Below are 27,381 nucleotides of genomic sequence, written 5' to 3' on the forward strand. Positions count from 1 at the left end.
TTTTTTTGACCTCAAGCAGAAGTGAATTATGATACTTTTCTAGTTTAACAATTTTCCAAAATTCTCCGGGGAATACTTACTTTCTTTGTACTATACATGTAAAACTATCTATATCGCCGGATGATGGATTTGTATAATATGGTGGTTTCCAGTATAAGCAAATGAAACAATTAAAGTCCTTGTCAGAGATGCTTTTAGGATTTGACACCATCGTCGTTACGCGACCCATAGATGCTCGTGTTTTTGTTTTGGTTGGAGCTTCCAAAACCATTCATACTTGGTTCAGGATGATGCTGGTCTCCACAGGGAGGAACCATGTTCTCCGTAACTACGGAGTACTCTGTCGGGAGTTTTTATTATTTTCATTTTGTTACCTTCCAGCCAGCCCCCCACCACCGAGTTAGGTAGATGCTCTCTCTCACTCTGTGTGTGTGTGTGTGTTCTATGTATTTCTTATTAGGTATAGTTTTTTTTTTTTTTTTCCCACCGTTTCGGACCTTTTTTTCTGTCCTTATCCCTTCTTAATCTCCCCACTTTTTACCTTCCCTTCGAATTGCCCTAACTTTCGGGTCGTATACCGGGGTTCCCGGCTGTGCAAGTGGCTCAGGCCTTAATATCTTTTCCCCCCTTCCCCTCTATTGCATATGGAGTAGTTCACTGTACCTTTAAACTTCTTGCTTGCTGCCCTTCTCTCGTAATGAATGTCCTGCTCGGATTATCCTCGGTCATCTGAGAAGGTCAATGGCAGACTATAACCCCGTTAATCAAAGTGCCTGCCCACTATGAACTCCAAGCTAAAGGAGACAATCGGGATTGCGATGATCTAATGTAGATGTACACATTTGCGCTTACATACAAATTCACACACACCTATTGGAGGATACTTACAACTTACACATAAGATACATTGTGCAGAAGGTTTGAAGCTCGAGCTTCTACCAAACTCCTCTTTAATTACAAGACGTTTGCCCATACGGCCGGGCTCTTGTTTCGCCAGCACATCCGCCTACCGAGTCATCGTCAGAACCCAAACTGGGCTCGAACGTTCGGGGAGAGTTTGACCGCCAGTGAATTCTTCCATTCAAGTATAGTTTGGGACCCGGGGAGTGGAGCCCTCGAGTAAGTGATAATCGTCGTCGTTAATATTAATATTATTGATTGATTTATTATTTTGCTTTTTCTAATTTCTTTCCCTTTTACGTAGAAGACAAAAAAAACAAAAAAAAAAAACCAAAGCCTCTTTTTCATTAATTTCATCAGCGTTGTGTATATAGAAAGTAACAATTAGTCATGACTCTAGGCTCTTCTTTACCTCTCGCTGTGCCCTAGAAGGCTCTTAGTAGTTTCACTACCTTCGTAAATATCGAACTGGAAGAGTGTCAAAAGAGCATAATGGATTAGGTAGATAGGCATTAAGCTGCAACCCGGGACGGAACAGTCATAATTAAAATCACCTTGAATCGTGGTACTTCGTAATAATAGTAAAATTAAAATACTATTAATATTAACGGCTTCTCGAACCCACTGGTCCGTCAAAGTCGCCTCTGGTTAGCTTCCCCCATGCCCTACTTACCTATCAGGTACTTACCTTGACCTGGGCCTTACCTTTTAGGAGTACCTGTGTAGGATTATTACTGTTGAGCTTCTTATTTGCTATTCGGCGATGCTAGATCACCTGTCAATGCAGGCGATCTGTTTTTGCATCTCAAGCTGTTTCATCTCTTATCGGCTTTCCTTTTCCCTTTCCCATACCCTACCTTTTTTTCTTCCTTCTCCCATCATCTCGCCATCTTTGTTGACTATTCCTAGTTCTAGTCACTTTTCATCCTTGTCGCTGACATATGTCTGGACCCAATATCAAACCGAACCTTCTCTCATAGTTTACTGGATATCATCTTTCTCTTATTGCTGGTGCTTTGATATTTCATTATCTCGTTGGGTGTATCGACTTTCTAACTACCATTGAGAGTCTTTATTCGTCATACCCGTCCTTCAGCTATACCATTTTTCCTTTCTCGCTTTCTCGCTTTTTTTTATCTCTTTGCTTGTCCTCCTGGAGCTGGGGGCCCTCTAAGGAATTGACAGTTGAATCTATAAGACGCCTTGCACTCCGGTAGTGCCATCTACTTTCCCAGCTACTGTGTTGGGACACGGTTCACTTGATTGACACCTTTAGAAGTCGGACGGGAAGCGGTTAATTGGAAAAGGTGCTGCCTTTTCACCGTTGATATTGAGAGTCAAATATCACTTGTGATTTACACCCCAACTATTGTTTCAGTTTTGTTTAGGAGGATTCTAGTCGCAAGTGATCGTTTGAACACGGCACTTAAAGCGGCAGTGCACCTGGTTGCCGGATGCTCTTATCCGCCTAGGCTTCCCATATACTCGAAAGGAACGAAAAAGCTTTCTCATTGCGAATCGCGCATATGATTGCGTTACAAAACCAAGCTATCCTGCCTCCCGCCAAAGTGGATATCTCACTGCTGTTGAAGCCCCAAGATGAGGAGGCCGCCACACCGGTGACCACTACGTCCACCTTTCCACCAAACCCAATCCCTCCGGCTCCAATGGCTCCGGCAATTCCTGTTGTTGCCTCGGCATCGGTGCCTTCTATACCTCTCACAAAAGGCCCCTCATCGCTTCCTGCTAAGCGTCTTCAACCCGCTCATACAGCAGAATCCCCGGCGAAAAAGCAGTCAAAGTGGTCTCCTGAAGAGGACGCTTTGATCATCGAGTTACGTGGGAGTGGCATGAAGTGGGAGGACATTAGCAAACGACTTCCTGGACGAAGTGCTATTAGTTGCCGCCTTCATTATCAGAACTATCTAGAGCGCCGAAGTGAGTGGGATGAAGACAAGAAGAATAAACTCGCAAGATTATACGAAAGGCAAGTTGTACAGAGTCAATGATTGAAAGGTGGTAACATGGAGTTTGTTGCTAACTTTTATTGCAGATTCAAAGCAGATATGTGGTCCAAAGTAGCGGAAGAGATGGCAATCCCGTGGCGAGCTGCAGAAGCTATGCACTGGCAGCTAGGAGAGCAAGAAATGGCGCGCCGAGCTGGCGTAGTACCCTTTTCGTTATCAAGTTCAGCTATAGACCCGCCAACACCTCGGGCACGAAGAACTAGCACATCTTTATCTCGACCAAGAAAAGGATCGACATCACGCACAATTCCCCCACCACAGCTGCCCTCCGTCGAAGAGTTGACTGCAGGAGTTCCAGCATTTGCTCCGCCTCCACCATTTCCTCCCCCAAGGGAGGCATACCGAATAGGACGACCATTGGATCTGAGCGGCACCCACAGTAGCCATATGGGCCCCAATCTTGGCATTCCTCCTCGTACCCTTCCTTAGGGTCAAGAATCTCAAGCCTGTGCCTCTTTATCGCCTTATATTTATGCTTATTATTTTCTTTTCTTTTCTTTTGGTTCCGTGTTCCTTGCTGCATTCCAATTCTGTTGCGCGTTATAATGACTTGCATAGCGTTGGCTGAATATCTATCTTCGTCCATGGGAAGTATTCCCTCGATTGGCTCGGTTGATATGCACCTTTTCTTCAAAAATTCAAGAAAGCCCCGGGTTTGATGACAGTTTCTGCCTGTTTTATCTCTCTTTTGTTATAAATAGATGCCATGAAAGATCTCCGGAGCTGGATCTCGGAGCACGCGTTATTCCCATGTGTTACGGTGTTTTTGTCACTAGTCTCATCGTGTTGCGATTGCCCACCAATTGTCTTTTTCATAGCCAGATTCCAAAACACGGCCACCCGCATTGATTATGTCACGTTCTAACTCATTGGCCTCATAAAGATGGTAATATCGATGGAAAACTTTTGGTTGATCAGTTAGACCGTCCTTGGGGAAGTTGTTTGCCATAACCCATGGAACCATAACGTCCTGCTGGTCACCTTTATCCCAACCCCTGCGGCTGGTCTTCTGTTCGAGTGCCCATACATATAGCAGGACTTTCCCTCCAGGAGCCTCTGTCGTAGCAGGCTTCAATGTGCGCAGAATCTCACGGATAGCCTGGATTCTTCGATCCGGTGTTGACAGGTGGTGTATCACAGCTATCGATATTGCAAAGTCGAAAAAGGAATCTGGGTGTGGCAGGTTTAAGATATCCGCCACAATGGCCGAGTGTGGTTGGTGATTTACGGCAATTCGGGCAAGATTCTCGGATCTGGCATCATTTAGTCAATCACGGGATATATGAAATGGTTTATTCAAGAGTCCATGAATGAAAGCGAGACAATGGTAATTTTCCAAATTAAAATGAAAAAGCAAAATAGAGCAAAAAAAATAAATAGAATAAAAATCAAAAATAATGATTTAAGAACAAATTGATGGAAAAATTGATAAGAACAAATGCGAAATAAGATAAGTATACATAGAAAAGAAAGAAAAAGAAATAAAGAAACCATGCACAGATCATGAATGAATGTACTTACCGGTCTGAAGCAATAATAAAGACATTCGGGTTTACAGGTAAACATTTTCCGTTACCACATCCCACATCTAGTCCGATAGCTCCGGGTGTTAACTCTGTAAGGAACCGTTTCACGATTGGCCACGCCTGATAGATACGTCAACTCGCATGCCTTGGGCAGTAGAATGCCAAAAAATATGGTAGATATATACCTTGTAGCGAGTGGAGGAAAAATGACCTGCGATTTGTTGGTATACCTCATGGACATGCTTTTCTTCGTATGCCTCCTCTTGCAGCTTTTCAGTCACCAATGACTGCTGATCTGATGATGCCATTTCCGCTGTATTACCTTGTGATCTTACACTTGGTCTCTTTTTCATAGAGCTATGGCGTTCGGTACAGCGTAATCGTCAAAAGGTCTGGAGTGTGAGAGGGAAAGAAGGAGGAATCTAACAGCGTCAATCAGAATTGAAATCACTATCAAGAAACATGGTACAATACCATACACACCGTAATTAGATAGTTTCGAGCGCATGTCGTGAAATCAGTGCAAAGATTAAGGTTAACGGGTACTCACCATTCTTATGTAGCTCGGAGAATATTTAAATCAGCAGATCATACTTCTTATACTACTTAAATAGCATTTATTTTTCTTCACTCTTTTCGTTTTATGTCCTTATTAGTCTATCCAGGCCCAACATACTATTCCGTATTCCATCCAATATTAGCTCCATCTGCATACAACCGGATGATTACCTGACTAAGGAATGCCGCCGTATCTTACCTCAACCAATACACATCAATGACATGGATTAAGTAACCTAGGTTTGAGTCCGCATACTACCTCAGATACTTCCTACAACTATGAAACCTACGTTAAAGTAATGATTAGTATTTACCTATGTAAAAAGGAAAAAAATGACCACGAGCAATGCGTACACGGTTGGTTACTTGGTAGTTAGCTTACTAGCAGGAGGATTGCCTAATAAAGCCACGTGCCTCTGGACCCTGGGGTCTTATCGGTAGGTACGTACCGTGTACGGAGTACTCCGTACATCCCTCTTCGCACATGAAACGTTATCTGACGACTGGACTCTCCTACGCCAAAAAAGTAAAGCAACTCATTTGCACATTTAGATCCACTGTTTCTCGACTGAAGGCACACACACTCCAAGCGACTATGGCGTTCCAGCCCACTCCATCGGATGTTTCTGTCCTCATTACCACGCCTACAACAAGTGCCAATTCTGAGCCGCACTTCGTCACGGAGCGTCGAATCACCCCAACATGGACCGTTATGCAATTGAAGTCAAAGTTGGAAACGATGACAGGGATTCCTCCTAGTAGTCAACGCTTAAAATTGAAGACTCCAGGATGTCCTGACCAATGGGTTGACGGCGATGAGAACCTTATCGGTAATTGGGGGTTGAGAAAGGGCTGTGAAATTGAGGTACGATGTTCGAGATAGTTTGAGACTTATATGAGATTTTGCTAAAGTTAAACATCGAACCAGGTTCATGATTCACGCCCTTCTTCAGCACGGCCAAACTTTCATGATTTATCCTCTGTTGAAAAATACGTTCTTCCTGCAGCTACCTACGAGTCCCTACCAAATTCAGTATTGGCGTGGAAAAGGCACCAACAACTTGGTCGGTTTGACCCAAATGTACTATCACCGTATGAATCGGCACGCAAGCAAGCAGAAAAAGACGCCGAGGATATTGGGAGTCGAGGTAAGAAGCATAAACGGGAAACCAGTCAAGAGAGAAAGAAAATGAAAAAGTTCAAAAATTTAACTACCAGAATGCCGCTTTCTATAGGTATCGCGGTTTCCAGACGTGCGATTATTCTCCCGTCCTCTCCGCCACATATCCGACGAGGAATTATTCGCTTTGTTGGACCGGTGCCATCCATTCCCTATCCCGGGGTAGAAACCAGAGATGCTGATTCTAGTGCGCTGCCTATCTGGGTAGGAATCGAACTTGATGAGCCATCTGGTAAGAACGATGGTAGCGTGGGTGGAAAGCGCTATTTTACTTGCCCTAACAAGACTGGTATTTTTGTGAAACCCGAAAAGGTTGAGGTAGGAGAATTTCCGCCTTTGGGCCTAGATGAGCTAGAGGACGAGACAATGGAGGAGATATAATCTGGGTCATTATGACAATTGAGACGAGGCTTTTTGGGTTATACCGTATACATTTAATATCATTGAAAACGCGCCGGTGAAACACACGAACAGAGTTCGTGTTCACACATGTTGCTATCAGGAACTGAGAGACAACAGAAAGAACAAAGTGAGGAATACAAGAAACACCGACAGCCCAGTATTCATTCAAGAAGATCGCTAAGCCCAACAAGGTCCACGCCTATGACAGACACAAAAATGGGAAACAGATGGAAATAAAACGTCAATGCTACATTCACATGAAGTTGGGAGAAATTAAAGAAGAGGATAGGCAAGTGGCGTTGGTATCGTAAGGATAGTACCCATAAAGGCCTTAGAGCCTGTTCAAAGACAGTCACTATGATGCTTTAGAGCCACCTGCCTTCTGCTTCCCCTTGGGTCTACCTTTCCCGACACCAAGAGGACGTTCAAATTGAGGGGTTGGTTCTTCTTCCATAGTATCATTCTTGGAGGCAGACCCAGGAGCAGAATTGTTACCCTCCACAGGAACACAACCTTGCGTGAAGAACAGCCGGGCGTCCTTCCCATGTGTGTTTGCGAAGCTGTAATAATTGCCTGAAGTAAAGCACAGATGGTCAGACATCTCTTGAAAAGGTAGACTGGGAATATTTTGCCAAGCTCAACGTACCTCTTGGCACTTGGAATACACAGCCTTTTCCAGCGCTAAATTGTACACCGGATATGTCTACTTGTACTCGGCCGTGGCATACGTAGAAGACCATATGCATCTTCTTTGAGTTTTTTGGCTTCTTTACTCCACCGCTTGGCAATTCAACGATCCCGGAACCTAAGAAAGGAGAGCTAAGTAGTTTGGCAAACCGAAAAGTTGAACCTTTGACATCCCTCGTTTCAATACCGGAAGGCGCATATGCAATGTCTACATATCAGAGATCAGCACAATAAGCGACTGTATGGAGGCTTGAAAAGAAAACAAAACTAAAGAAAAAAAAATGTAGACTCCACTCACCGAGGACCTCTTCCTCGTCTATCCCAGCCTGGGCGTCGGATCCCACTTCCTAATGTAACCGTGCAAAATCCCTTCCTTCTCCCAAGGGTCAATATAATCTTCATCATCTTCCGAGTTATTGTCATCCTTAGGTTTCCCAGACTTTGACTTTTTAGAAGGTCTGCCCTTCTTTGGCTTCCGTCTTTCCGGTTCGAGTTCTTCCGTACGTATAATCTCCTTGATGGTAGAGAGAGGGTAGCGTTCTCCCTCGGCAGCCTCGCCATCACCATAGACACATCGTTCGTTTTTCCAATAGGCAAGAGGTCTGACAGACACTCGCCCTGACCGAGTGTGTGTAGTGCTGCTATCCGTTGGGGTCTCCCGTTTGAGAATATATAAGCTTCGCCCCTTTAAAGGCCCCGTGCGGTTGACGTGATCCTCAACAACCCTATCCAAATCGGGATGGCCTGACGTTTTTGGTTCTCTAGTCTCTTTGTCGGAGGCCTTAAACTTCTTTGACAGCCTCGGTTCCTCTGTATCGTGGCTGATGCTGCGCTGATTCTTCGCGGGCCTTCCGGGGCGTTTACGTTTCTGAGAGGATCCATGCTCCTGTGGCTCATCCAGCTCCACGGGGAGTTGAGTCCGACTTGATCCACTTCGGGCTCTCTTCTTGGGTTGATGACCGATCTTTATCTGGCCTTTTTTCTGAAGACCGACGGCCAATATTGATGGAGACGGTGTTGCGGTGCTATTTTCATCTGGCTCCTCCGCTTCATCTAGCATCGTATCATTGCCAGCATCGAAGCTGTCAGCGAAGTCATCCCGTATATGCTCGAAACTGTTTGCATTTTCATCCGCGTTGGATTGGCTGTTCGCATCGCTGTCCGAAAATGAAGCTGCTACTTCCTGTGTCTTCTTGTTTGCCTTAATGCGGGCGCTGCTCAAATGATTCAGGGGAGGCGCATTTATAGAACGGTGAGTCAGAGGAGAAACATCTTGTCGCAACTCCCCTTTCGTATGACCCAAGCCTTTACCATCGGAAGGACTAGAGGAGAGGGGTTCCCGTTGTGGGCTTTGCGATGATCGTAAACCGGGGGTTCTCCGAGGGGACCCAGTCAAGCCAGTCTTCATAGGAGAACGTGCAACAGGTGGTGGGAAATAAGAGTTTCGCCCACCATTCATACCACTAAGGAAATCAGCAGGACCAGGTGCGTTCCCTAGTCACCCGCGTTTAGAAATTAATATCATAACCCGTACATTAAAGACCGTTTGTACGTACCCTCGTCCATAGACATGCCATCGGAGCCTACCGAAGATTCATTCCCATCGCTAAAGCCATTTTCTCTTACGGGAGATCTCTCTGGCGATGACCACATCCCATCAATGTCCTCCATTCCATGTTCATCGCGCTTGCCCTCCTTCACTGTAATCCCTGTACGACTGTATCCATTGTCTTCGTTAGTCCTCTTTACAGCAGTAAGAGAACATCGAAGTGGGATGTTCAGCGGAGAATGCTCACCGTCCAAGTTTACCGACATTGGAATAATCATAATCGCGAGCTTTCGCGGACCCCCGAGGAGCCATCCTTGTGGAGTTCCGGAAGTGAAATGCGGGAAGGTAGCTAGCTGTATGGGAAAAGTTACGAGTAGGACACACGCGCACACACGCGCACACTGTATCCTAAACTGCTTTAGCTGAAAACACCTTTGTATCACGCACTCTTTTAATGAAAAAAAAGAAAAGAAAAAAGAAAAAAAGCAAACCCCGTAAGCAATAAGCACAAATTTCAATTGGGAGAAGGCGGAAAGCTAGTGAAGCGCTGTGGAGGGGAGTTGGAGATAGGCGGCGACACGCGCGGAAGCGCCGCTAGTCCGGAATGGTTGGGGACGCGTCTAGAGCACACAATCTTCATAGCTTACAACAAGTTGTGTCCTTCACCTCCATAGAATCATTTCCATCTTTGTTTATAGCTCTTTATCCCAAGCCAACAGTATTTGAAGAAATCTGGTATGGAAGAACCAACTCAGCATCCCTCGTTCAACTCTCAAGGGACGCTCACTTCTACGGGCCTTTTCGTCCCTCCCAGTATAAATCGCCCACGGTTGTATGCGGGAGATTCTTATTCCTACTATTCGCCATGCCCCGCCACAATTTCAGCTCGCCAACCGAGTTCAGATGCTTCCAAAGCTGACGAGATGACCATAGATGATCTCACCCCAACTGAAAGCTACCCGAAGAGCTATTTTGTTTTGGGTGTTGACGAGGCAGGCCGTGGGCCAGTTTTGGGTCCTATGGTATACAGTGCTTTCTACTTGCCGCATGACCTTCACCACTCCCTCCTTGCGCACGATTACAGCTTCAATGACAGCAAGGTTCTAACACCTGGTGTACGCGCTAATCTAATGCGGCTGCTCTGCACCCCCGGGACACCCCTGTTCAAGTCATGTGGATGGGCAACTAAGCTTTTATCTGCAAGAGATATTTCGTCGGGTATGTTGCGCCCCGGCGCGGGTATCTATAACTTGAATGCGCAAGCCATGGACGCTACTGTGGAACTCATCCGAGAGATCGTGGAGGGCCGCAGAATTGACATTAGAGAGGTGTATATTGACACAATTGGAAACCCGGCCACCTATCAGCAGAAGTTAGAGCGGATCTTTCCGTCACTAAAAATTACAGTGGCCAAAAAAGCCGACTCTTTGTACCCTTGTGTTAGTGCTGCGAGTGTTGCTGCTAAAGTGACCCGAGATGTGGCCTTGGAACTTTGCCATAAAGATATAGTGGAGGCCCAACAGTTCGATGACCCTTCACAAGCAACTTCTACCGACAGTTGGGGGAGTGGCTATCCCTCGGATTCGAAGTGCGTAACCTGGCTCCGAAGACACATGGATCCCATATTCGGGTGGGGTAATGAATGTCGATTCAGCTGGGGCACTTCAAAAGAAATGCTTGAGATGAGGGGGGGGTAAAGGTGGACTGGCCCCTAGATGATGAAAACACACAACTTCGAGATTTCCTCTTCACGTCTTCTGAAGCTCCTAAGGGAACCAATCAAGAGTTGCGAGATTGGTTTGGGCAGAAGACAGCAGAGGTTATTTAAACAGAAATGACACCCCTCTGATATGGAATCGTGATAGCGACTTGTGATACCCCAATATGTATAAATATAGAACGCTAACTATACAACATGGTGGCGAAAGTATCAAACAATATTAGATAACGACAAAATCAAATCAAATCAATTAGAATTAAGTAGAATAAATGAAGGAAGAAAAATAGTTAGAGAGAATATGCCAATCAATGAACGAAGAGAGACAAGAATGCCAGGATCCATTGGGTATCAAATCAGTTTCACTCATTTCAAACATCCTAGTTCGAGTCGACGGGGGTATCGTCGTAGATTTATTTCAGCAGACCGGGGGGGACGAGATTTTTCAGCTCATAAAGTTGCTGTTGAAAAGTAGTAATTGTCCCACAGGTATTCGTAATCTTCGACCACACTGCCTACCAAGTCAAGCAGTGGTTTACCTTTCATCTTCCTAGTTAACCCTTTCAACCATGGTCTGGATAGTGTTAGCATAATAATGACTTTGATCGGTGATAGTAATAAGCGTTCATACTTGGTTAAGTTTTCATAAAGAGCGCCCCTCATGAGCCACCACCCCATAGCCCATCCTCTCTTTCTCAATTCCTCGCGCTCCAGGCCTGTTAGTCCCCGGAGGCCACCAGCAAGTCTTTCCCTAAAATCGGTCTTGGCAAGTTGTCGACAGCCGTACTCCATACCAAACCCAATGAGCCAAGGCTCCAACTTCGTTTGTTGCCATTCCATTTTTGCATCGCTAGTGCATAGGCTACAGGCCGCAAAATGTACAATATTTCTGCCAGCTGACCTTGACCTGTGACTCGGTGCAAAAGGGCCTTGGGCGGCTTGATGTCATCAGCAGTGAGCACCTTTGATATTAAAAAATTTGAGACGTCGTTCACATCCGGAAGGCAAGGAAGCGATAATCCCGTACGAGGCATAGTCCAGCTCAGGTCTGAAGACCGCTCGCTTACTGGTGTTTGCATCCCGTTCCAATCGCGTTCCTCTTCTTCTGCAGATCTCGGGTCGACGTCGCGCTCTGGTAAGGGAGGGCTGACTAGCGGCCTCGAGTTTGTGAGATGTAGCAGAAACAAACGACATATTGCCTTGATAGCTTCGATGAGAATAACGACTCGCCAGCGAACTTTTTCACCTCGACGCCGCGCGATCATTTCCCAGAGTAGTTCTGTGTACTGAACCATTTGAAGAGTGATAGCGACCTTACGGTAAAGTGAGGAGTGGGCCGTCCAGTACTTTGTATACCGGGAATGCGGTGTGGGCGCCGGTCGAGAGATGGTCGATGGAAGTCTAGAGATGACTCGAGAAACAAGGGAATCATGATACAGCGAAAGGAGTTGTACGGAAGAATGTACTGGATGAACTATGTTAGACATCTAGCAGGTGTTCGAAGCTGGCAGTGTATATACCGCATTCTGACGAGATCTCCGAGTCTCTGTATCGTCCTGCGTCGTACGTAGGCATTAGCTTTCGTCGTCTGTATATGCATGGTTAGATTACTAAAACGAACCTGGGATTATGTATGTGAGAGACCTCAACGCCGACTCTACTTGACCTACAGAGCTAGCGTTCTTAGTCACGAAGTCCTCGTACAATGGTAGCCATTTAGATGGTCTCAAAAGTGTCGAGGGGACCGATCCTCTATGGCTTTGCGTTGGATCCATAATAAAAAAGAATGTATTTTTTTGTAGTAATCGAATCCCTATTAGGCTTAGGAAGAAGGGAAAAGTAACAATGTATGGGGATGAAGCTGAGCAAAGCAACAAGGATAGAGATATGGTCAACACGTGCTCTCCGCGCCAAGGGCCATGTGCCGAGGTCCCGTTCGGACAATCTACGGAGACTCCATTTGCTGAAATTGGGAAGAGGCGAGAAGGGATATCTTGTTCTCTTTAGTATGCACTCAACATATTCCACCATGATTCCTTGTTACATCCTGGCCAGCATGTTTTCCACTGGAAAAATTCTATATTCGAACACCGACAAGGTATATTTACTAGTATTACTCAGTAGGCCTACAGACGTGGTTAGGACAAAGTTGACTATTTAAAGCCTCAGGCCATTGATATTCTCTTAAAATTAGAGTCATAGTTCTAATCTCAAGAACCATAGTAGAGCTCAAAAATCTATTGGCTCCATACCAATCACGACTAAAACGCCTCGTTCAGGACCTTGCTCCCATAGACTCACTCATCCGCGTATTTCCAAAGGCCACCTGGGCGCATTGCTTCTCTATATCGTTCTTTTACCTTGTCTCTCTCAAGCCTTCTTGCCTCCTCACGATCAAAATCTAGTTCTTGTGTATCAGGCATATCCGTGCGCCAAAACCCTGGCGGTGTAGCCGCACGTTGATGATGATTTCTGTGTTTCCCAAAACAATCGGCGATCAGCCTTGCTTTTGCCTCATCAAGGAGCCTCTGACGGTCCATTTCACCAAGTTCATCAAGCAAATATTTATCTTCTCCCAAGTAGTCTTCTAGGATTTTCTGGTCATCTTCTTGACAAGAGACTGTAGGGTCGGTTCGTAGACCAGCAAGGCGTGCCATGGCTAAGAATTTGTCTCCACAGCAATCAGGGCGCGTGCATCCCCTGATGCACTTGCGTTCTTTTTTCTTGCGGATAACAGTGTCAAATGCAAACCCGAGTCCTTCGTTATAGTCAGGGTTTATCCTGAAATGACTAAGCTCGAGCCGGTGCAGTGGCAGAGATCGGTAAGATTCATCCTCTGGATGCATTTCGATGGAATTAGATTTAGCTCGCTCGGAGAGGTGGACATTAGTCGGCTGATTGTTAGCTTGTGAAGAATCCAATACTGCCGTTGTATCAGTAGGTAAACGTGTGTTATTTCCAGATGCTTCGTGATCAGCTCGAAATTCGTGCTGGTTGTGCCTTGTATCCTTCACGTTACCGTTGCCCTTCGGTGACTGCAACAGTGACCTAGGCGGCAGCGGTTTCTCTAACAAGTCCTGCAAACGGTGTGATACACCTTTGGAACTTAAAGTTGCTGATAGGTAGCTGAAATCAGCGTTCCGCGGTGTCCTTCCTGCATGTGATATGGGATACACCTGTTCACCATCCTCTGCTATGCACGATATAGCATGGCTGGCTGCCCTTGGGACTACATCTGGCTTCTTTTCTGAACATTGACCAGAACCATGAAGAAGGCTGGCATTTTCATCCACTGATTGGAGTGCTGTGGATCCATTAAGAAGCCTGTGGCCTGATGCGAGTCGGTAATTGTCCTGAGGCGTTGATTTTTGGACGGATGGCGAATGAATAATGGCCAAAGGGTCAGTTTCGATGACCATTTCTTTTGTCGGTGTCTCGACTGTGTCGCCAACTTCATCCAAATCTTGGGTTTCAATTGTTTCAATATGCTGGCAATCGTTTCGCACGGGACTAAAGGACATGCTTTTGCTTTTTATAGAAATGGGTGGTTTCAATTCCCTTTCCCCCAAGCCACTATGATGGGCCAATGCCCCAGATTCGGATAGAACCCCGCGTTTCCTCTTCAATCCCCGGTGTCTCCGCCTCACCGATGTATCGATATCTTCGTTCTCCAAAGGAGGACCAGACTGTGTCAAAAGTACTTCTTGAGATTCACTCTGCAAGGGCAGTCCAAAGTTGTTCTCTGCTCTTCTATGTTCGCCGCAAACGACGGACGTACAAACTTCACCCAACTCAGGCCTAAGTAAACTCCGTAGCCCATTAGCCCCATCTGCTGCAATATGACTAACCGGCACTAGCATGCCATTTGCAGGTATCGATTCTACTGTTGGAGAGCCATCCTGGTCGTCGTCTGCAATGTTCTTCACACGTTGAAATTTGACATCGACGCCATTTAGCATCAATGTAAACTCATCTCGCTCGAGGCATTTGCCCCAGTGTTCCAGCTTTCTCTTATGCCGCTTGATCTGTTGTCTGAGACCCTTACAGGCCTTTACAAGCGTTTGTGCATCTCCATATAAGGCGGTATATTTTCCATTGATAATTCTCATCTCTTTCGTACCATGTTCCCACGACAAGAGATTGTTGTCGTCACATAAACTCAAAATACGCTGCGGCGCGTATGCTGCCTCCAATTGAGACTCGCTCACAGAGACTTCAGCATCATCTAAGCTAAAGTCATTACGATTTATCACTTCTCGCAAATGGGTAATCTCAACATTCAACCTCTCGATCTCGGCCGCGGCTTTAAGTTGGGCAGACTCTGTAACCCTGAGTTTCTCTTCTGTCGCAGCAACTTTTCTGTCATGAATGGTAAGCACAGCTCCCAAATCGTTATATGCATTATCGAAGGATTTCTCGAAGTTCTGGGCCACAGAGGCATGAAGTTGCTTTAGAACATCCATGGAAAATGAGAGTGGACCATGTAAGGTTATGGGTATAGCCCAAGGAGTGTCGGGAACGCGACGTCCAAGGCCTTACATCATACCCGTGACCCTAGGCGGGATTTGGTCCCAGTTATCAATTTAGATAAGCGTTCTTATCGAAACTTCCCAGGGGTCTTTCATTTCCTAAGTCCTTACATATCCTTTAGGTTATTCTTATATAAAAGAAAGCTACCAGCAGCATGTTGAAAATACGTGATGACAGTGATACCATGACCTATCCGTCGCCAAAACGGCGGCGTATATCCCAAGCCTATAATAGCGACTACCTCTCATTCTTAAGCGATGAAATTTTATTGCATATCCTATCTTATCTACCCATGCCCGCTTTGCTAATATGTCAAAGGTATGCTTGCTCTAGGGACCCAAGCTGACAGAAAGCTGACCCACTCCTTTCTCCTTAGAGTGTCCCGTCGATTCCACGCTTTAGCCGGAGACTCGGAGCTATGGAAGCGACAATATTATACTCGATGGGTACGACCTCGAGCACGTCGCTTAGCGAGAATGAGACGTGCCATCTCAAGGCCTGAATACTCGCCCAAAGTATCTACATGGCTCGACCACGGTCATCTAGCGGGACAAGGCAGCGGCGCAAATTGGAAAAACAATATCGCCTTAGACACAACTGGTCCAAGGGGATATGCCGTGTAACCGCAGTTGAGTTGCCTCAATCTCTACAACCACCAATTCTGGTACAATTTTGTGCCGGGCTTGTGTTTATAGCAGATTCCGATCATGGGCTTAGGGTTTGGCACGCGGACAATACAAACTCTTGCTTAGCAAGTATGCCTTTTACAAACGTCAAAACACAAGCACCTATAGTACCCACGTCATTAAAAGCAACTTATTGTCCACAGCAATATGTGACCAGAGTTGCTGTCGGATTTAAAAGCGGTTGTTTTAGTGTGTATAACATGGACATTAGAACCTTACGATTGGAGTTGGGATTCACTTACACTAGTTCCACTGATCGGGCAATAACAGGGATGGCTCTGTCATTCCCTTATATTTTAACAGTGTCCCAATGCAATGTGCTATCGTTATTTAGTATTCGAGCTGTCAATGAGAACGTGGGCCACAGTCCCGTCGAAAAGATAGAGAAGCCCCACCTCCTTGCAACACTCAAAGCCGAGAGCATATTGGCGCCCATGTCATTGTCTGTGCGTGTCGCAGGCTCGGAAATCATATCTTCTATAGTATACAGCTTTTACCACATTGGCTGTGGCTGGTCAATAGGTTTACAAGAACTACATTTCAACAAAAGTGGCCAGCAGATCAACTCACGGCTCACAACCACGGTGGATTGCCAATATGGTGTGACAGCGTTACGTCCATCTAGCCGGGTACCAGAAGAGCCACAGTCTTTACTGAGCAGTGACCTGTACGGGTGGCCTACTGAACCATCGATCTTACATCGAGAACCTCCAACTTCGATCTCCTATTCGCACCCATACCTCTTGACTTCTCACGCAGACAACACGTTGACTGTGTACCTCGTTGTTTCTACAACAACAAGTCTTTATGTCAAAGGCGGCCAGAGACTCTGGGGCCACACCACATCAGTTGCAGCCGCACAAGTAGGTGATCATGGTAAAGCAGTGTCTGTTAGCTCACGTGGTGATGAAATTCGAATATGGGAACTCGAGCCTTTGATCTCTTATTTTGGGACGCAGAGAATGTTAGAGGAAAAGAGTATACAAGTTAGCCCTGAGAACAAGCAATGTCAGAAGTATGACAACTTCGGCGTATTGTCAGGAGTCTCTCGCTGCGAAGTCAATGATGATCAATCTTCTTCTCTGGAAAGATCTTACGAATTGGACCGGATACGAGGTTGCGTTGGGTTCGATGATGAGCGTGTGCTTCTGCTTCGGGAACGGAATATCGGAAACCAGCTACTAGAATTATATGACTTCACATGAATCTCGTATCTGCTGGGTAGAGAAAAGGAACAGGACGGTTGGCACCAGCTCAAACAGAAAAAATCAAAAAGAGATTTCCTCTGGTTTAAACCAAACTTTTAGAATACTCTGGAGTATCTAAAGCAGAATGTTGGGCTGTAAACCAATCCCAATGTGTTCAACCTGAGGACCTTGGGAAGCTGTAGTTAATATTTAACTGCAAGAGTTACTCAGATTAACTGGGGCCTCTGCCTTATAGCTGCCCCCAAGAACATCAGGAAACCTTCCTCGCTCTGGCTACATGTTATGGATATTAAACCACTCCGGTGACCTAAGCTGGTCTTTCCCATTGCATTGCATCCCTCCGAAACCTCCTCACTCCAGAACGGCCTTCGCTCAGCCATTCTTTGCTTCTCAGACGATTGAACAATTTACGGCGAATAATGAATGTTAAGTGAATTGCAGCCATAAGGTCGTTAAAATTATTCCTTGGCCTTGTCTCAAGTCTGGCGGGATTTTTGAGATCCTCAGATGAAAAGCGCCAGTTGCTTTCAGTGAAATACAACACGCTGACTTAGTCTCGTTTAAATTCAGTTGATTTCTTTCTGCTTCTTATCTTCATTTTCGGGAATAAAACAAACGAGGGCGAAGGTGGGGAAGGATAATAACGAAAAATCAGAAGGGTAAGGAAGGTTAATTGCTGGAGTTAAGTACCACACAATTGCAGTCTAACTAAAAAGAAGGGAGCTCTGCAGGAACCGCACGGCAAGCGAATTTAATTTATTTATCAAATTAAATTCACTTTCTCGTCCCCGCGCACCGCCTTGGACATATTATCTGCATTAAATTTCTCATCAATCAATCGATCTCCACCATTATCATTGTGGTTTCTTTTTTCTAAAGAAAAAAAATCTTGATCATTCCACAACAGCTTCGCTACCATTCAATCTACTCAGAATATCTGCTATATTCAATCAATATGAGTTTCCAAACCGGAGGTCGTGGATGTTTTAACTGTGAGTTCTTACTACTGTAGCGGCCTCGATTTCCTGGCGGTCGCTACAATTTTGATGTCTAGCTTTTGTGCCCTCGCCTTGCGATTCGAGCCAGAAGGTTTCCCTCCCTTCACACTGCATGTCTTGCTTGGTTTTCATTTTACTCGGGCTAGCGCCTGTTTGATATTTCCTCACCCAAGAGGAAAAGGCCTCAAGATGGTCGTCTAAGTGCGGAACTAACAGAAAACCGGTGCCTACCTTTTTTTTTAAGCCACTAAGAAATTGAACTAACATCTTCTATACCATAGGTGGCGATGCTTCCCATCAGGTAATTTCTCCCCAGATCACCAGTGCAGAGGGCATTGATTATGTATTTTTCAATACACTTTTCATCAAACCATAATCTCACGGACCCGGACTTTTAGGCCCGTGACTGTCCTAAGAAGGGTACCCCAACTTGGTATAGTATACTCCTCATTACTCGAACTATAGTTTACATTTACTAATGGAATAATCAAAGTTACAACTGTGGTGGTATGTCATACTCTGCTTGCTTTTACTTTACTTGCACCTCGTTAGCGAGTTTCACAACCCCAACACCCTTCCTCGTCGTAATATTCCTTGGGTCTTGTCTAACGGATTGAAAATCGATTGCAGGACAGGGACATGTTAGTAAGTGGATACCATGGGAATCTACTGCACAACAATAAGCGCAGCTTATCTGACGACAACCCCTCTGCTAGGCCGTGAATGCACAGTAGCGCCTAAGGAGAAGTCCTGCTACCGTTGCAGTGGTGTTGGCCATATCTCTCGTGAATGTCCCCAGGCAGCCTCGGGAGATAGCTACAGTGGTGCTACCGGTGGTCAGGAATGTTATAAGTGCGGCCGTGTAGGCCACATTGCAAGGAACTGCTCTCAGGGTGGTGGTGGATATGGTGGCCGTCAACAGACTTGCTACTCTTGCGGTGGCTTCGGTCACATGGCTCGTGACTGCACCCACGGTCAGAAATGTTACAACTGTAAGCCTTCCCTGCAATGTGCAATATACCACATCTACACCAGTGGTAGGACTTGTGCATTCTAGTCTGCATTTTGGAATTCTTACACTTCTTCCTTTCTTCGTTGTCCATCGTGCACATGTGTACTGACCACTCAAATGTAGGTGGAGAAGTTGGACATGTCTCGCGTGATTGTCCCACTGAAGCCAAGGGTGAACGGGTTTGCTATAATTGCAAGCAGCCAGGCCACGTTCAAGCTGCCTGTCCTAACTAGGCCAGAAAGTACTTTGGGTCGTTCGTCTAATTTGTCGCGCCTGTATATACACGAGACGAGGCTTTGGAGGCGTTCTCATGGACTGAACCAGTACTCTTCAAACCACTCGAACTCTCATATTTCTGCTTTCTCGTGTAGCCAGATCAAACCTGGCTCATAACCCTGATCTTGGTGGGGTTTGCCCGTCCCTACCATGAACATGATATTCATGAATACTCGCGTGCCAAGACATTGTATCCGTGATATTTGCCTTCTATTTCTCAAACGTGGGCAGCAATTACGTCGGTAATAATATGGCAGGTGGTCTAGGTTGCAGGACGACAAACATGATAGGGCTCTTTGTGTGTAATGCGGATGACTGCAAGAAAAATAAATCCATTCACTCGATGTCTCAACTACTGAGAGTATTCTTGACTTCCTGGATCTTCTCTAGGCTTTTGCGTAAGTGTAGGTTTCTCTAAAGTGTGTATGAGTTGCCCCACAATTCGGGGACTGAAATCCTTGTCGGCTGTAGTCGACGACGTGAGTCCGAACGCAAGGCGTTTTGGCATGCAATACACTGTTGCCTACACTTTGGACACCGCTATCGGAGTATATACAAATATACAGTTGGCAGAAGGGCAGAAGGGCAGAAAATATAATTGAATGGCCGTTGACTTAAAATGCTTAAGAGCTGCAGCTGCACATCATGGCCCGCTTGTATCGAGGAACATCTCCACAGAAGCGCTCCTCCTCTTCCTTGTTCCAGCCCCAATCGTCTTTGAATGGGTTTAGAGCCATTTGCATCACGTGGCCAAGGATCTCCCGATCTCCCTTACGTTCTACTCGATCAATAACCTCGTCGAGTATCCACCCGCGAGGCAAGAACTAGTCAATTTGCACCGTTAGAGAGGTAAATTTTCGAGGGACTAGAAGACCTACCTTTGGGTTCACTGTTTTCATAGCCTTCTGTCGCTCCATATCACCATAGGGCCCCCAATCCTCAAGAATCCTCAGTCTCCAGCGCTCGAGCCAATTTGCGATGCGCTCCTTTGCAGAGTTTTCTGTGTACCCGACCCCGCCAAACCCTTCGTTGTGGAAAAACACTGGTGCAACTTCTTTCCGTTTTTCTTCGGTATCGAGGGCGCTGAGCGGTATATGAGAAAGCCGCAGGAAGAAATGGTTGAAGTCCAGTTCTAAAGCTTCCAACGTGTCTAGCATTTCTGAAAAGAGGTCCTGAAAATCTGACTCTTTCTGAGTCTTTAGCCCTAGTCTTCCACCCATCATCCGCTTGTATTCATTCAAGAATATAGCCTTGAACTCTTCACCGGTTCTTTCAATAATTTCTTCTGCGAGCTTGACCATAGCGGGGGCAGCATCTTCGGTTACGCCTTCTTTCCAAAAGCTCTCTTCATCAACTTTGGCTCCTGCCCCAATGAGCTCTCCTAAGGATTCTCCAAGTCTGACCAAGTTCCACCAAATAATAGTTGGCTGGTTTTTGTACGAGTACCTTAACAAATGGTCATCGTGGTTCGGTGTGTATTGAGGATCAAAGTTGTCCATAAAAGCGAACGGGCCGTAATCAAGAGACAACCCATAGATTGATGTGTTGTCGGTGTTCAATACGCCATTCATGAAGCCATAAGATTGCCAGGCAGCCACAGTCTTGGCATTTCGTCGTGCGACCTCTCTGTACAGCCTTGCAAACCGGTTCTCTTCGACTCCTTCGTTTTTTTGAACTAGGTTCCACGGTACGCCTCTTGCTGGATTATAAATCGCATCGGTGGGCTGATCTTTACCTAGAGGCACCGCAGCCGGTAGAGATTCCCAGCCGTGAAATACATCTTCGGCTACATATGTAGCTAGTCTTCTGATTAGATCTCTGTCCCCGCGTGCGCGGAGAAGGTCAAAAGTTCCTATTCTCAGCCAGGATTCGGCAAACCGGGCCACTATAGCTCCAGGTTCAATACGCTCGCGTAAAATCTTAGACTCGGGTAGTAGAGTGATTGACAAGGCTCTGGTAGTTGGTATACCAAGCGCGGAAAGCGCTATGTTCATAGTTAGCGAGACGGATAGTAGTTCGCAGCTGCCGGTTTGTTACCTTCCGACACGACATACTCGCGGATGCTAGATCGAAGGACTGATTTTCCGTCTGCAAAGCGTGAATAGGGTGTCTTCCCAGCTCCTTTGAGCTGCAATTCGTATCGGACACACGTATTGGGGTTTGTGCTCTCGAATAGGCTGATAGCACGCTGCTTGAGGTCAATCCAGGTCAGAAGTAAGGCCAGACAACAAAGCTTACCCCATCTCCAAGCTGCCCAGCCCATGAGCCGCTGTATTCTGTCAACTTCCGCATCGTGTATAGGTTCAAAGACAACGTACAATTGCCACCCTTCGCATCGTTAACTAACCGCGGCCAGCGAATAACCCTATTGAAAGGTTTACATTACCTCCATAGCATTGCGCCCATGGGTAAATGCCTCCATTCTCTTTAGTCCAAAAAAAGTGATTCCCAGACACTACCGCTGTAAACTGAGGAGTAAGCTCTTCTCCTGGCAGTAATCCCAAGTCTGCCATTGCTTTTGGGCTGACGCCTAAAAGCTCTGCTTTCTTGGCTGGCTCGGGGCGAACAAAAGTATATAGGGCGCCTTTCACCAAGCGCGGACCGAGAGCTTCCCTCGGAGCTCCATGAGAGATCTCGGGAGTCTCAAAAGCAGGGTCTGGTGGCAGTTTGGCTGTAAAAGTATTGGACTTTGGAAGCTCCTCCAACGAAAGCCCCTTTGCAGGGTCTGAGAGTTGCGTAATCATCTGATCCAATCGATTCCGGACAGTTTGTGCCTTATGCAGATTATTGCAAAGAGACATATAATTTCGATGGTGGCTTAGGAAGATACGTGGCGTAGCAAGAACCATGAGGACCTCTCACAGGGCAAGGGCCGAAACAACGTGAAGGAGGGGGAAACTCGCCTAATGTGACAGCCAGGTCGTAATGACTACAGGGAATATATTATTCGCTCTTCTGTGCGGTATGGTCGCGGAGAAGACGGGTATCGGAATTCAATCGTAAGCTAAAAGAGACGGTGACATCATTTGCGTTCCGAAACTACGAAGTTTCCTAGTATACGGCGTACTACAGCGCTTATTGGCAGTCCTGTATATGCCAGAGTCCAGGAGAATGGTAAATAACTATGAAACCGATGAAACCGACTAGCTATAAAAATGAATGATTTGGTTTTCTTTGCAAAGCTGGTGCCCCTCAAAGATGGAAGAGGTTTCCTTTTCTACCATCTACTGTAATTGCAACCCGTTAGGTTTTATTGGCTAGCACACCATCAAACTTCCTACTAACTGCTAGTGGACTCATGGAGGTCTTGTTTCTCTTTTGGAATCTGTCTAGTGAACTGTTTCCTGGCTTCGTAACTCAATCCTTGATGATATCCCCCAATTGCCCATAGCTGGTTTATGGCATACTCCGAAGTAGGCACTCTATGGTGGTGGAACTCGCAATATCAACTGTGAACTCGTTCAATCAAGTCTGCCGTCAAACTTGAATACTGCCATTTTAATGGAGTTGGGATATATGCTACAGAGCCCGAAAGTTAGCCTTGCTATCACAGGAGGCGGTGTAGAATGAGAGAATCTGTTCGTGCTGACCAATGTCATAGTTCATATTGCACATACCCAAAGAGTGGTCAACGCAAGCCTGGAAAAGCTCCAAGTGGGCCATTACCAGTCTATAGGCATTCATTCTATCGAGGCTTTTGACAGGTGCCTCTTGCATTTTTCTTCCTTGGCCAAAGCTAACAATGGCCTACAGGGGCTATGATGGTAAAGGTGAAAGCCGCAGGGAAGGAAGGCCCATTGGATAGGAATGTCTACTTCTTGCAACCTTACCTTAATGGCATGTAGGAAATGGCTAAAATTATACCCTCCAACCTAACTAATTCAATAAGTATCCGTACCTTCAATATGGCAACCTTGTCCCGTTGCGAGAACGCAGGGAATACGAACGAGTTATGGACCCCTGACCTCCATCATTCAGGAAAAAGTTGTCCATTCGATCAGTTTAGGCATTGTCCAGCTTGGCTAAAAAGGGTATACTGAAATGGTCCGAAGATCGTGGTAATGTCTCCAACACAACAAGGAGCGAAGAGCTGTCTCACCAGCTATCCGTGTGCTCTGATCTCCCAGCCAAGCCTGGGAGGTAGACGATACCCCTTGTTCCAGATGCCAAAGCTTTCTGGGAAGATAAATCTTTGGTTGGTAGTTGGCCATAACTAAAAACCAGCATTCAGTACTCCAGCAACTAGTCACTCAAAGATGTGGTGCTGTGCTGCGTGCAATTTGTGCTTTATTCAGCAAACAAGCAGAAAGCGGAAGAAAGAACCTCGGGTGCCTCTTCACATTTTCCCCCACATTCAAATACCGACGTGGACTCAAAGATATTAGCTGGGTAATAAATCCAATAGATAGCTTTGGCAGTCACAGTGAGCACATTATAATTTTAAACATATAGGAAGTATGGGTTCCTGTATGTACCCAGGTCAGGCATACTCTCGAGTCTCGAGAACATACTAGATAGAAGAAGTAAGGTGCTGATAGTGAGTGTGTTTCCTGCCAAGCGTCTCCGCTTCGGCTCCAGTCCGAATGGACCTTCCTTAACAATTACAATCATCTTCATGAGGAAGTGCTGCTCTCTATATTTCTATCCACACTTGTCGTCGGCCACCCGCCCCCTTTTTGATTTTCATCTTCTCATCCTCTCTTTTGCCTCTATTCTTCACCTCATTCATTATATCTCATTCGGGTGCCAACGTATAGTCTTCGTCCAGCGAAGGGAACGGCCTTCGTCCATATGGCCTCGTTCTGGCATCGGTCTGTCAATTATCAGTTCTCTTTCTCGTGAAGACCAAGAGCTCAGCAACTACCTGTCTTCAGCCGGAAAGGCTCCACTCATTGTATACATACAGAAATAAAAAGTGATATTGGCACGGTTGCCTTGGACTGTACGCTCCGAAGATCACCCTTGCTTGTTTTGTGTGGTTGATTGACTTCGGCGAACGCTTGTTCAGTTGCCAAGGTTTCCTTGGAAGGCCCAAGCGGTGTGACAGAGCTCGAGAGCAAGCGAGGCGGAGCTGTTTCGATCTCATGTCTGTACGTATACAAGTTTGTTGATTACTAACCCTATAGAGAGAACACGGGTTTAGCTGATTGACAAGGCGACCGTTGTGATGCTCTTGCCTACTTCTTTCACGTCGGATTATCGTATACCGAAACCGCATGAGCTCCAGTGACTTGGACTTGAAGACGGACGTGACGGGATAGCATATTCAAACATCAGACTACCGCAAAATCATCTTAAATACGGTTGTCAAGAATTCATCCTCGTTCTGTCAACAGAGTGCAATGTCGGTGAACCGGCCCTCTCGCGCCACGGACGATGATATAAAAATCACCAAGCTTCCCAGTGAACGGGCATATACATCGGAACAGCATCCGATCGATCGGCGACTGAAACATCTTAAGGAAGACGTTCTTCCTCTTTATCCTTTTCTCCTAACTGTGCCTACCGATGTGCCTTTCCGCCTTGGAAGCCGCTTCGTCAATAATTGGGCTGTGGGTAATGACGGTCCATTCTCACCAGAAGAGCACCAACTTCAGTATATGACCTTCTTAACACATCACGAAGGAGACTCGTTACTGGTGGCTGTTGGTGATTGGTCAGACGGGACTGGAAACGTCATGTCCGACCAGCAATCTGGACTCCAGGGTGCAGCAGGCACTCCATGGAGCGGCCCGGTCAAGAAAAAGATCAGTTTGAACGACTATAAGAATAAAAGAAAGACAGGCGCTTCACCTTCTCCCATTGGCCAGGAAGCTTCTAGCCATCATCTCTCAATGGACATTGTACTTGAAGACAGCCAAAGAGCTCCCAAAGTCAGCCCTGTTGGAAACAATATACAGAAATCCTCGGATAAAATTGCGGCTTCACGCATTTCCATTCGACCTGGTTCTGAAACTCTGGAACGCAAGCGGCCCGCTGAATCCGAGCCGGAGAACGCCAGGCTGCAGGAAAGGAAGGGTGCCGAAATGGGTTTAAAGAAACCAAAACTCTCAGTCGAAGCAGAAGCAGAGCTCAATAAGTCTGGGCGCTCAAAAGTTAATGGCCTTCCAACTCTCTTGTCACCCACCCTTCCGCCAACTTCAAGCAGCCCTAAACTGCCCAGGCTCTTATCTCCCACCCTCCCACCAAACATAGAGAAAGAGCTAGCTAGATTTGGCGAGGAGACGCTTGTCCCAGATCCTACGCGGACGAAGAATGCTCCCAATGGCGATGCTTTGAGGGCCAAAACCCAGAAAACAAAGTCCTCTGACCTCAGCACGTCATGCATAGATTCAACCCTCGTCGTTGGCCGTCAGAGCTTGCAAAGCAAATACTCAAATTCTGTGGCTGATAAGCGTCCATCTACTACCCAAGGCTCTGTGGCTTCTTCCTTTAGCGAAACTCCTACGTCCAGCTTACGGTATCAAACAGATGACAAGCCTAACAGCTATGGAAAATCAGCGAAACCGCAATTGTTGATAAAACTCAAGTACGGCAGAGCAAATCGAAAGCGTATTGAAGCTCTCCTCAAATTTTCAGGGAAAAGGAAAGTGGCGCCTCCAGGCTCACCTGCGAAGAATATAGCCGATCCTGATTCCGTTCTGATCAAGAGGCCCAGCGAAACTATAAAGGCTACGGCATCGGAATACCCCAACCCTAGAATTTATCGGTCTGAAGGGAAAACAAGACACGTTCCGAGCAGCCAAGCACCTAAGAATGCGGGCGCTGAAAAACCTCAAACCCCAGTGTCTTCCACCCTCAGTACTATAACACACAACCAGGAAAAAACAAAACAAGCCTCGGCTACGCCTGTTAAAGATCTTAAAAACTCGACTTATGGTTCAGAAAACGTTGGAAACGACGGTAGGACGTTCTCACAGCCAACCGGCAGATATCCACCAGGCGATTCGGTCACTGGTGTAAAACAATCAGTGTCACAGGTAAACCTTCAGCCAAGCGCGTCACGCAATGGTGAGCGTCGAGCTTGGAAGGATGAATATCAGAAGTACGGGAATTTAGGGCGGGAATTAAAGCATGCCGCGGAAAGACATACCGCCAGAGATTGTGTGACTGATGTTGACGAGAAGCTTGCGGCTGCTACTGCTATTGAAGCTATCCTCTGTTTTATTCTGGCCTTTGTTGCTGACGATCAATCCAAAACTTTGTCTCGACAGATTAGCGACTCGTCATCTTGGCTATCTATACTCGCTTATTGGCGTGTGGTCAAAAAGAATAGCGCCCCCTTCCCGCAGCTTCATAGCCTTTGTTTGATTCTTGGTGCCACTTCCTATGATGCTATTCATGCGCTTGATCTGGAGCGGTTTGCGGTCACCCCTTTGCCGGGGGAACACACCCCTGTGCCAACACCAGGTAGTGATGGAAATACTGTTGTATCCGATGAAAGCAAAAAGAATCGAAGGGAGATCTTAGAGCTAAAAAGTCGACTGCCGCAATGCTATAAAGAATCCCAGAGGCTATGGCTTGAAGGCTCACAAGGACTTTCAGAAGACATTCTTGTTCATGAATTCCCTGACACCTGGTCCAGGAGGTCGAGAAACTTTTCCGAACAAGGGAAGCAATGTCTCAAACCTGGTGACTATTCTGGTGAGTTTTTCCTGCCTTTAGGAAGAATGACCACACCAGTAGAAACTGTCCGATTTGGTTACTCAATACTAAGAGAGTGGTGTAAAAAGGAAGGCGTGGAATGGAATGGCCGGCTTTGTTTATAGATTCCCACCACCCGGTCGCTCAACTTCTGTTTTTTGAGATTTCCACTTTTATCTTCATTATTATCTCTTATATGATCTGTTTTCTTCCAGCGATCTGCGTTGGCGTCATTGGATTTGGGGAGGAGGAAGTGGCGTACAAATGTCTACTTCTGCCTGTTATTATAGCATGATACCATGGGTTATATCCCTTTTTCATAGAGGTCATGTATAGTTTCGTCTGGTTTATATGGATATGTTTTTGCGGTCCATAAAATAGGTTGATCATTATCATTCTTCCATAAAGCTACTAGGTAATTTTCAACGGGTTCCCAACCACATTGGTATACGACAGGAACAATTCTTGTTGGCCGAATTTT

General features: G+C 46.1%; 12 protein-coding genes across 12 annotated transcripts; 7 read left to right on the forward strand and 5 right to left on the reverse strand.

The window, feature by feature from the left end:
• Positions 1–2,426: 2,426 nt before the first annotated feature.
• On the forward strand, positions 2,427–3,130 carry ANOM_008979 (MYB DNA-binding domain protein; the record flags this gene model as incomplete). Its single annotated transcript, XM_015554235.1, has 2 exons — positions 2,427–2,894; positions 2,954–3,130. 2 exons carry the CDS (start codon positions 2,427–2,429, stop codon positions 3,128–3,130), a joined length of 645 nt encoding a protein of 214 aa, XP_015403472.1.
• Positions 3,131–3,705: 575 nt separating this feature from the next.
• ANOM_008980 (tRNA (carboxymethyluridine(34)-5-O)-methyltransferase) lies at positions 3,706–4,806 on the reverse strand (the record flags this gene model as incomplete). Its single annotated transcript, XM_015554236.1, has 3 exons — positions 3,706–4,180; positions 4,449–4,573; positions 4,639–4,806. 3 exons carry the CDS (start codon positions 4,804–4,806, stop codon positions 3,706–3,708), a joined length of 768 nt encoding a protein of 255 aa, XP_015403481.1.
• An 800-nt stretch (positions 4,807–5,606) lies between these two features.
• ANOM_008981 (tubulin-folding cofactor B) lies at positions 5,607–6,572 on the forward strand (the record flags this gene model as incomplete). The annotated part of the gene is made up of 3 exons (XM_015554237.1): positions 5,607–5,876; positions 5,940–6,159; positions 6,247–6,572. 3 exons carry the CDS (start codon positions 5,607–5,609, stop codon positions 6,570–6,572), a joined length of 816 nt encoding a protein of 271 aa, XP_015403482.1.
• Positions 6,573–6,882: 310 nt separating this feature from the next.
• On the reverse strand, positions 6,883–9,141 carry ANOM_008982 (Cupin domain protein; the record flags this gene model as incomplete). Its single annotated transcript, XM_015554238.1, has 5 exons — positions 6,883–7,166; positions 7,240–7,488; positions 7,638–8,774; positions 8,837–8,997; positions 9,077–9,141. The coding sequence occupies 5 exons, from the start codon at positions 9,139–9,141 to the stop codon at positions 6,949–6,951; spliced, it is 1,830 nt and encodes a 609-aa protein (XP_015403479.1). The 3' UTR covers positions 6,883–6,948.
• A 425-nt stretch (positions 9,142–9,566) lies between these two features.
• Positions 9,567–10,526, forward strand: ANOM_008983 (ribonuclease H2 catalytic subunit RNH201; the record flags this gene model as incomplete). The annotated part of the gene is made up of 1 exon (XM_015554239.1): positions 9,567–10,526. The coding sequence occupies one exon, from the start codon at positions 9,567–9,569 to the stop codon at positions 10,524–10,526; it is 960 nt and encodes a 319-aa protein (XP_015403480.1).
• Positions 10,527–10,830: 304 nt separating this feature from the next.
• Positions 10,831–12,121, reverse strand: ANOM_008984 (peroxisomal membrane protein PEX16; the record flags this gene model as incomplete). The annotated part of the gene is made up of 4 exons (XM_015554240.1): positions 10,831–11,120; positions 11,178–11,262; positions 11,448–12,011; positions 12,067–12,121. 4 exons carry the CDS (start codon positions 12,119–12,121, stop codon positions 10,997–10,999), a joined length of 828 nt encoding a protein of 275 aa, XP_015403485.1. The 3' UTR covers positions 10,831–10,996.
• Positions 12,122–12,843: 722 nt separating this feature from the next.
• Positions 12,844–15,009, reverse strand: ANOM_008985 (SAE2 C-terminal domain-containing protein; the record flags this gene model as incomplete). The annotated part of the gene is made up of 1 exon (XM_015554241.1): positions 12,844–15,009. One exon carries the CDS (start codon positions 15,007–15,009, stop codon positions 12,844–12,846), a length of 2,166 nt encoding a protein of 721 aa, XP_015403486.1.
• Positions 15,010–15,168: 159 nt separating this feature from the next.
• ANOM_008986 (F-box protein) lies at positions 15,169–15,699 on the forward strand (the record flags this gene model as incomplete). Its single annotated transcript, XM_015554242.1, has 2 exons — positions 15,169–15,394; positions 15,453–15,699. The coding sequence occupies exons 1-2, from the start codon at positions 15,231–15,233 to the stop codon at positions 15,697–15,699; spliced, it is 411 nt and encodes a 136-aa protein (XP_015403483.1). The 5' UTR covers positions 15,169–15,230.
• A 335-nt stretch (positions 15,700–16,034) lies between these two features.
• On the forward strand, positions 16,035–16,967 carry ANOM_008987 (WD domain protein; the record flags this gene model as incomplete). Its single annotated transcript, XM_015554243.1, has 1 exon — positions 16,035–16,967. The coding sequence occupies one exon, from the start codon at positions 16,035–16,037 to the stop codon at positions 16,965–16,967; it is 933 nt and encodes a 310-aa protein (XP_015403484.1).
• A 1,659-nt stretch (positions 16,968–18,626) lies between these two features.
• On the forward strand, positions 18,627–19,475 carry ANOM_008988 (putative zinc knuckle domain protein (Byr3); the record flags this gene model as incomplete). Its single annotated transcript, XM_015554244.1, has 2 exons — positions 18,627–18,960; positions 19,104–19,475. The coding sequence occupies 2 exons, from the start codon at positions 18,627–18,629 to the stop codon at positions 19,211–19,213; spliced, it is 444 nt and encodes a 147-aa protein (XP_015403477.1). The 3' UTR covers positions 19,214–19,475.
• Positions 19,476–19,879: 404 nt separating this feature from the next.
• On the reverse strand, positions 19,880–22,105 carry ANOM_008989 (YdiU domain protein; the record flags this gene model as incomplete). Its single annotated transcript, XM_015554245.1, has 5 exons — positions 19,880–20,080; positions 20,135–21,240; positions 21,294–21,444; positions 21,495–21,584; positions 21,638–22,105. The coding sequence occupies 5 exons, from the start codon at positions 22,103–22,105 to the stop codon at positions 19,880–19,882; spliced, it is 2,016 nt and encodes a 671-aa protein (XP_015403478.1).
• Positions 22,106–24,598: 2,493 nt separating this feature from the next.
• On the forward strand, positions 24,599–27,025 carry ANOM_008990 (uncharacterized protein; the record flags this gene model as incomplete). Its single annotated transcript, XM_015554246.1, has 1 exon — positions 24,599–27,025. The coding sequence occupies one exon, from the start codon at positions 24,599–24,601 to the stop codon at positions 27,023–27,025; it is 2,427 nt and encodes an 808-aa protein (XP_015403474.1).
• Between the last annotated feature and the right edge of the window lie 356 nt (positions 27,026–27,381).

This window comes from Aspergillus nomiae (assembly GCF_001204775.2).
Source record: "Aspergillus nomiae NRRL 13137 chromosome Unknown contig00335, whole genome shotgun sequence".
In the NCBI taxonomy this organism is placed as follows: Eukaryota; Fungi; Ascomycota; class Eurotiomycetes; order Eurotiales; family Aspergillaceae; genus Aspergillus; species Aspergillus nomiae.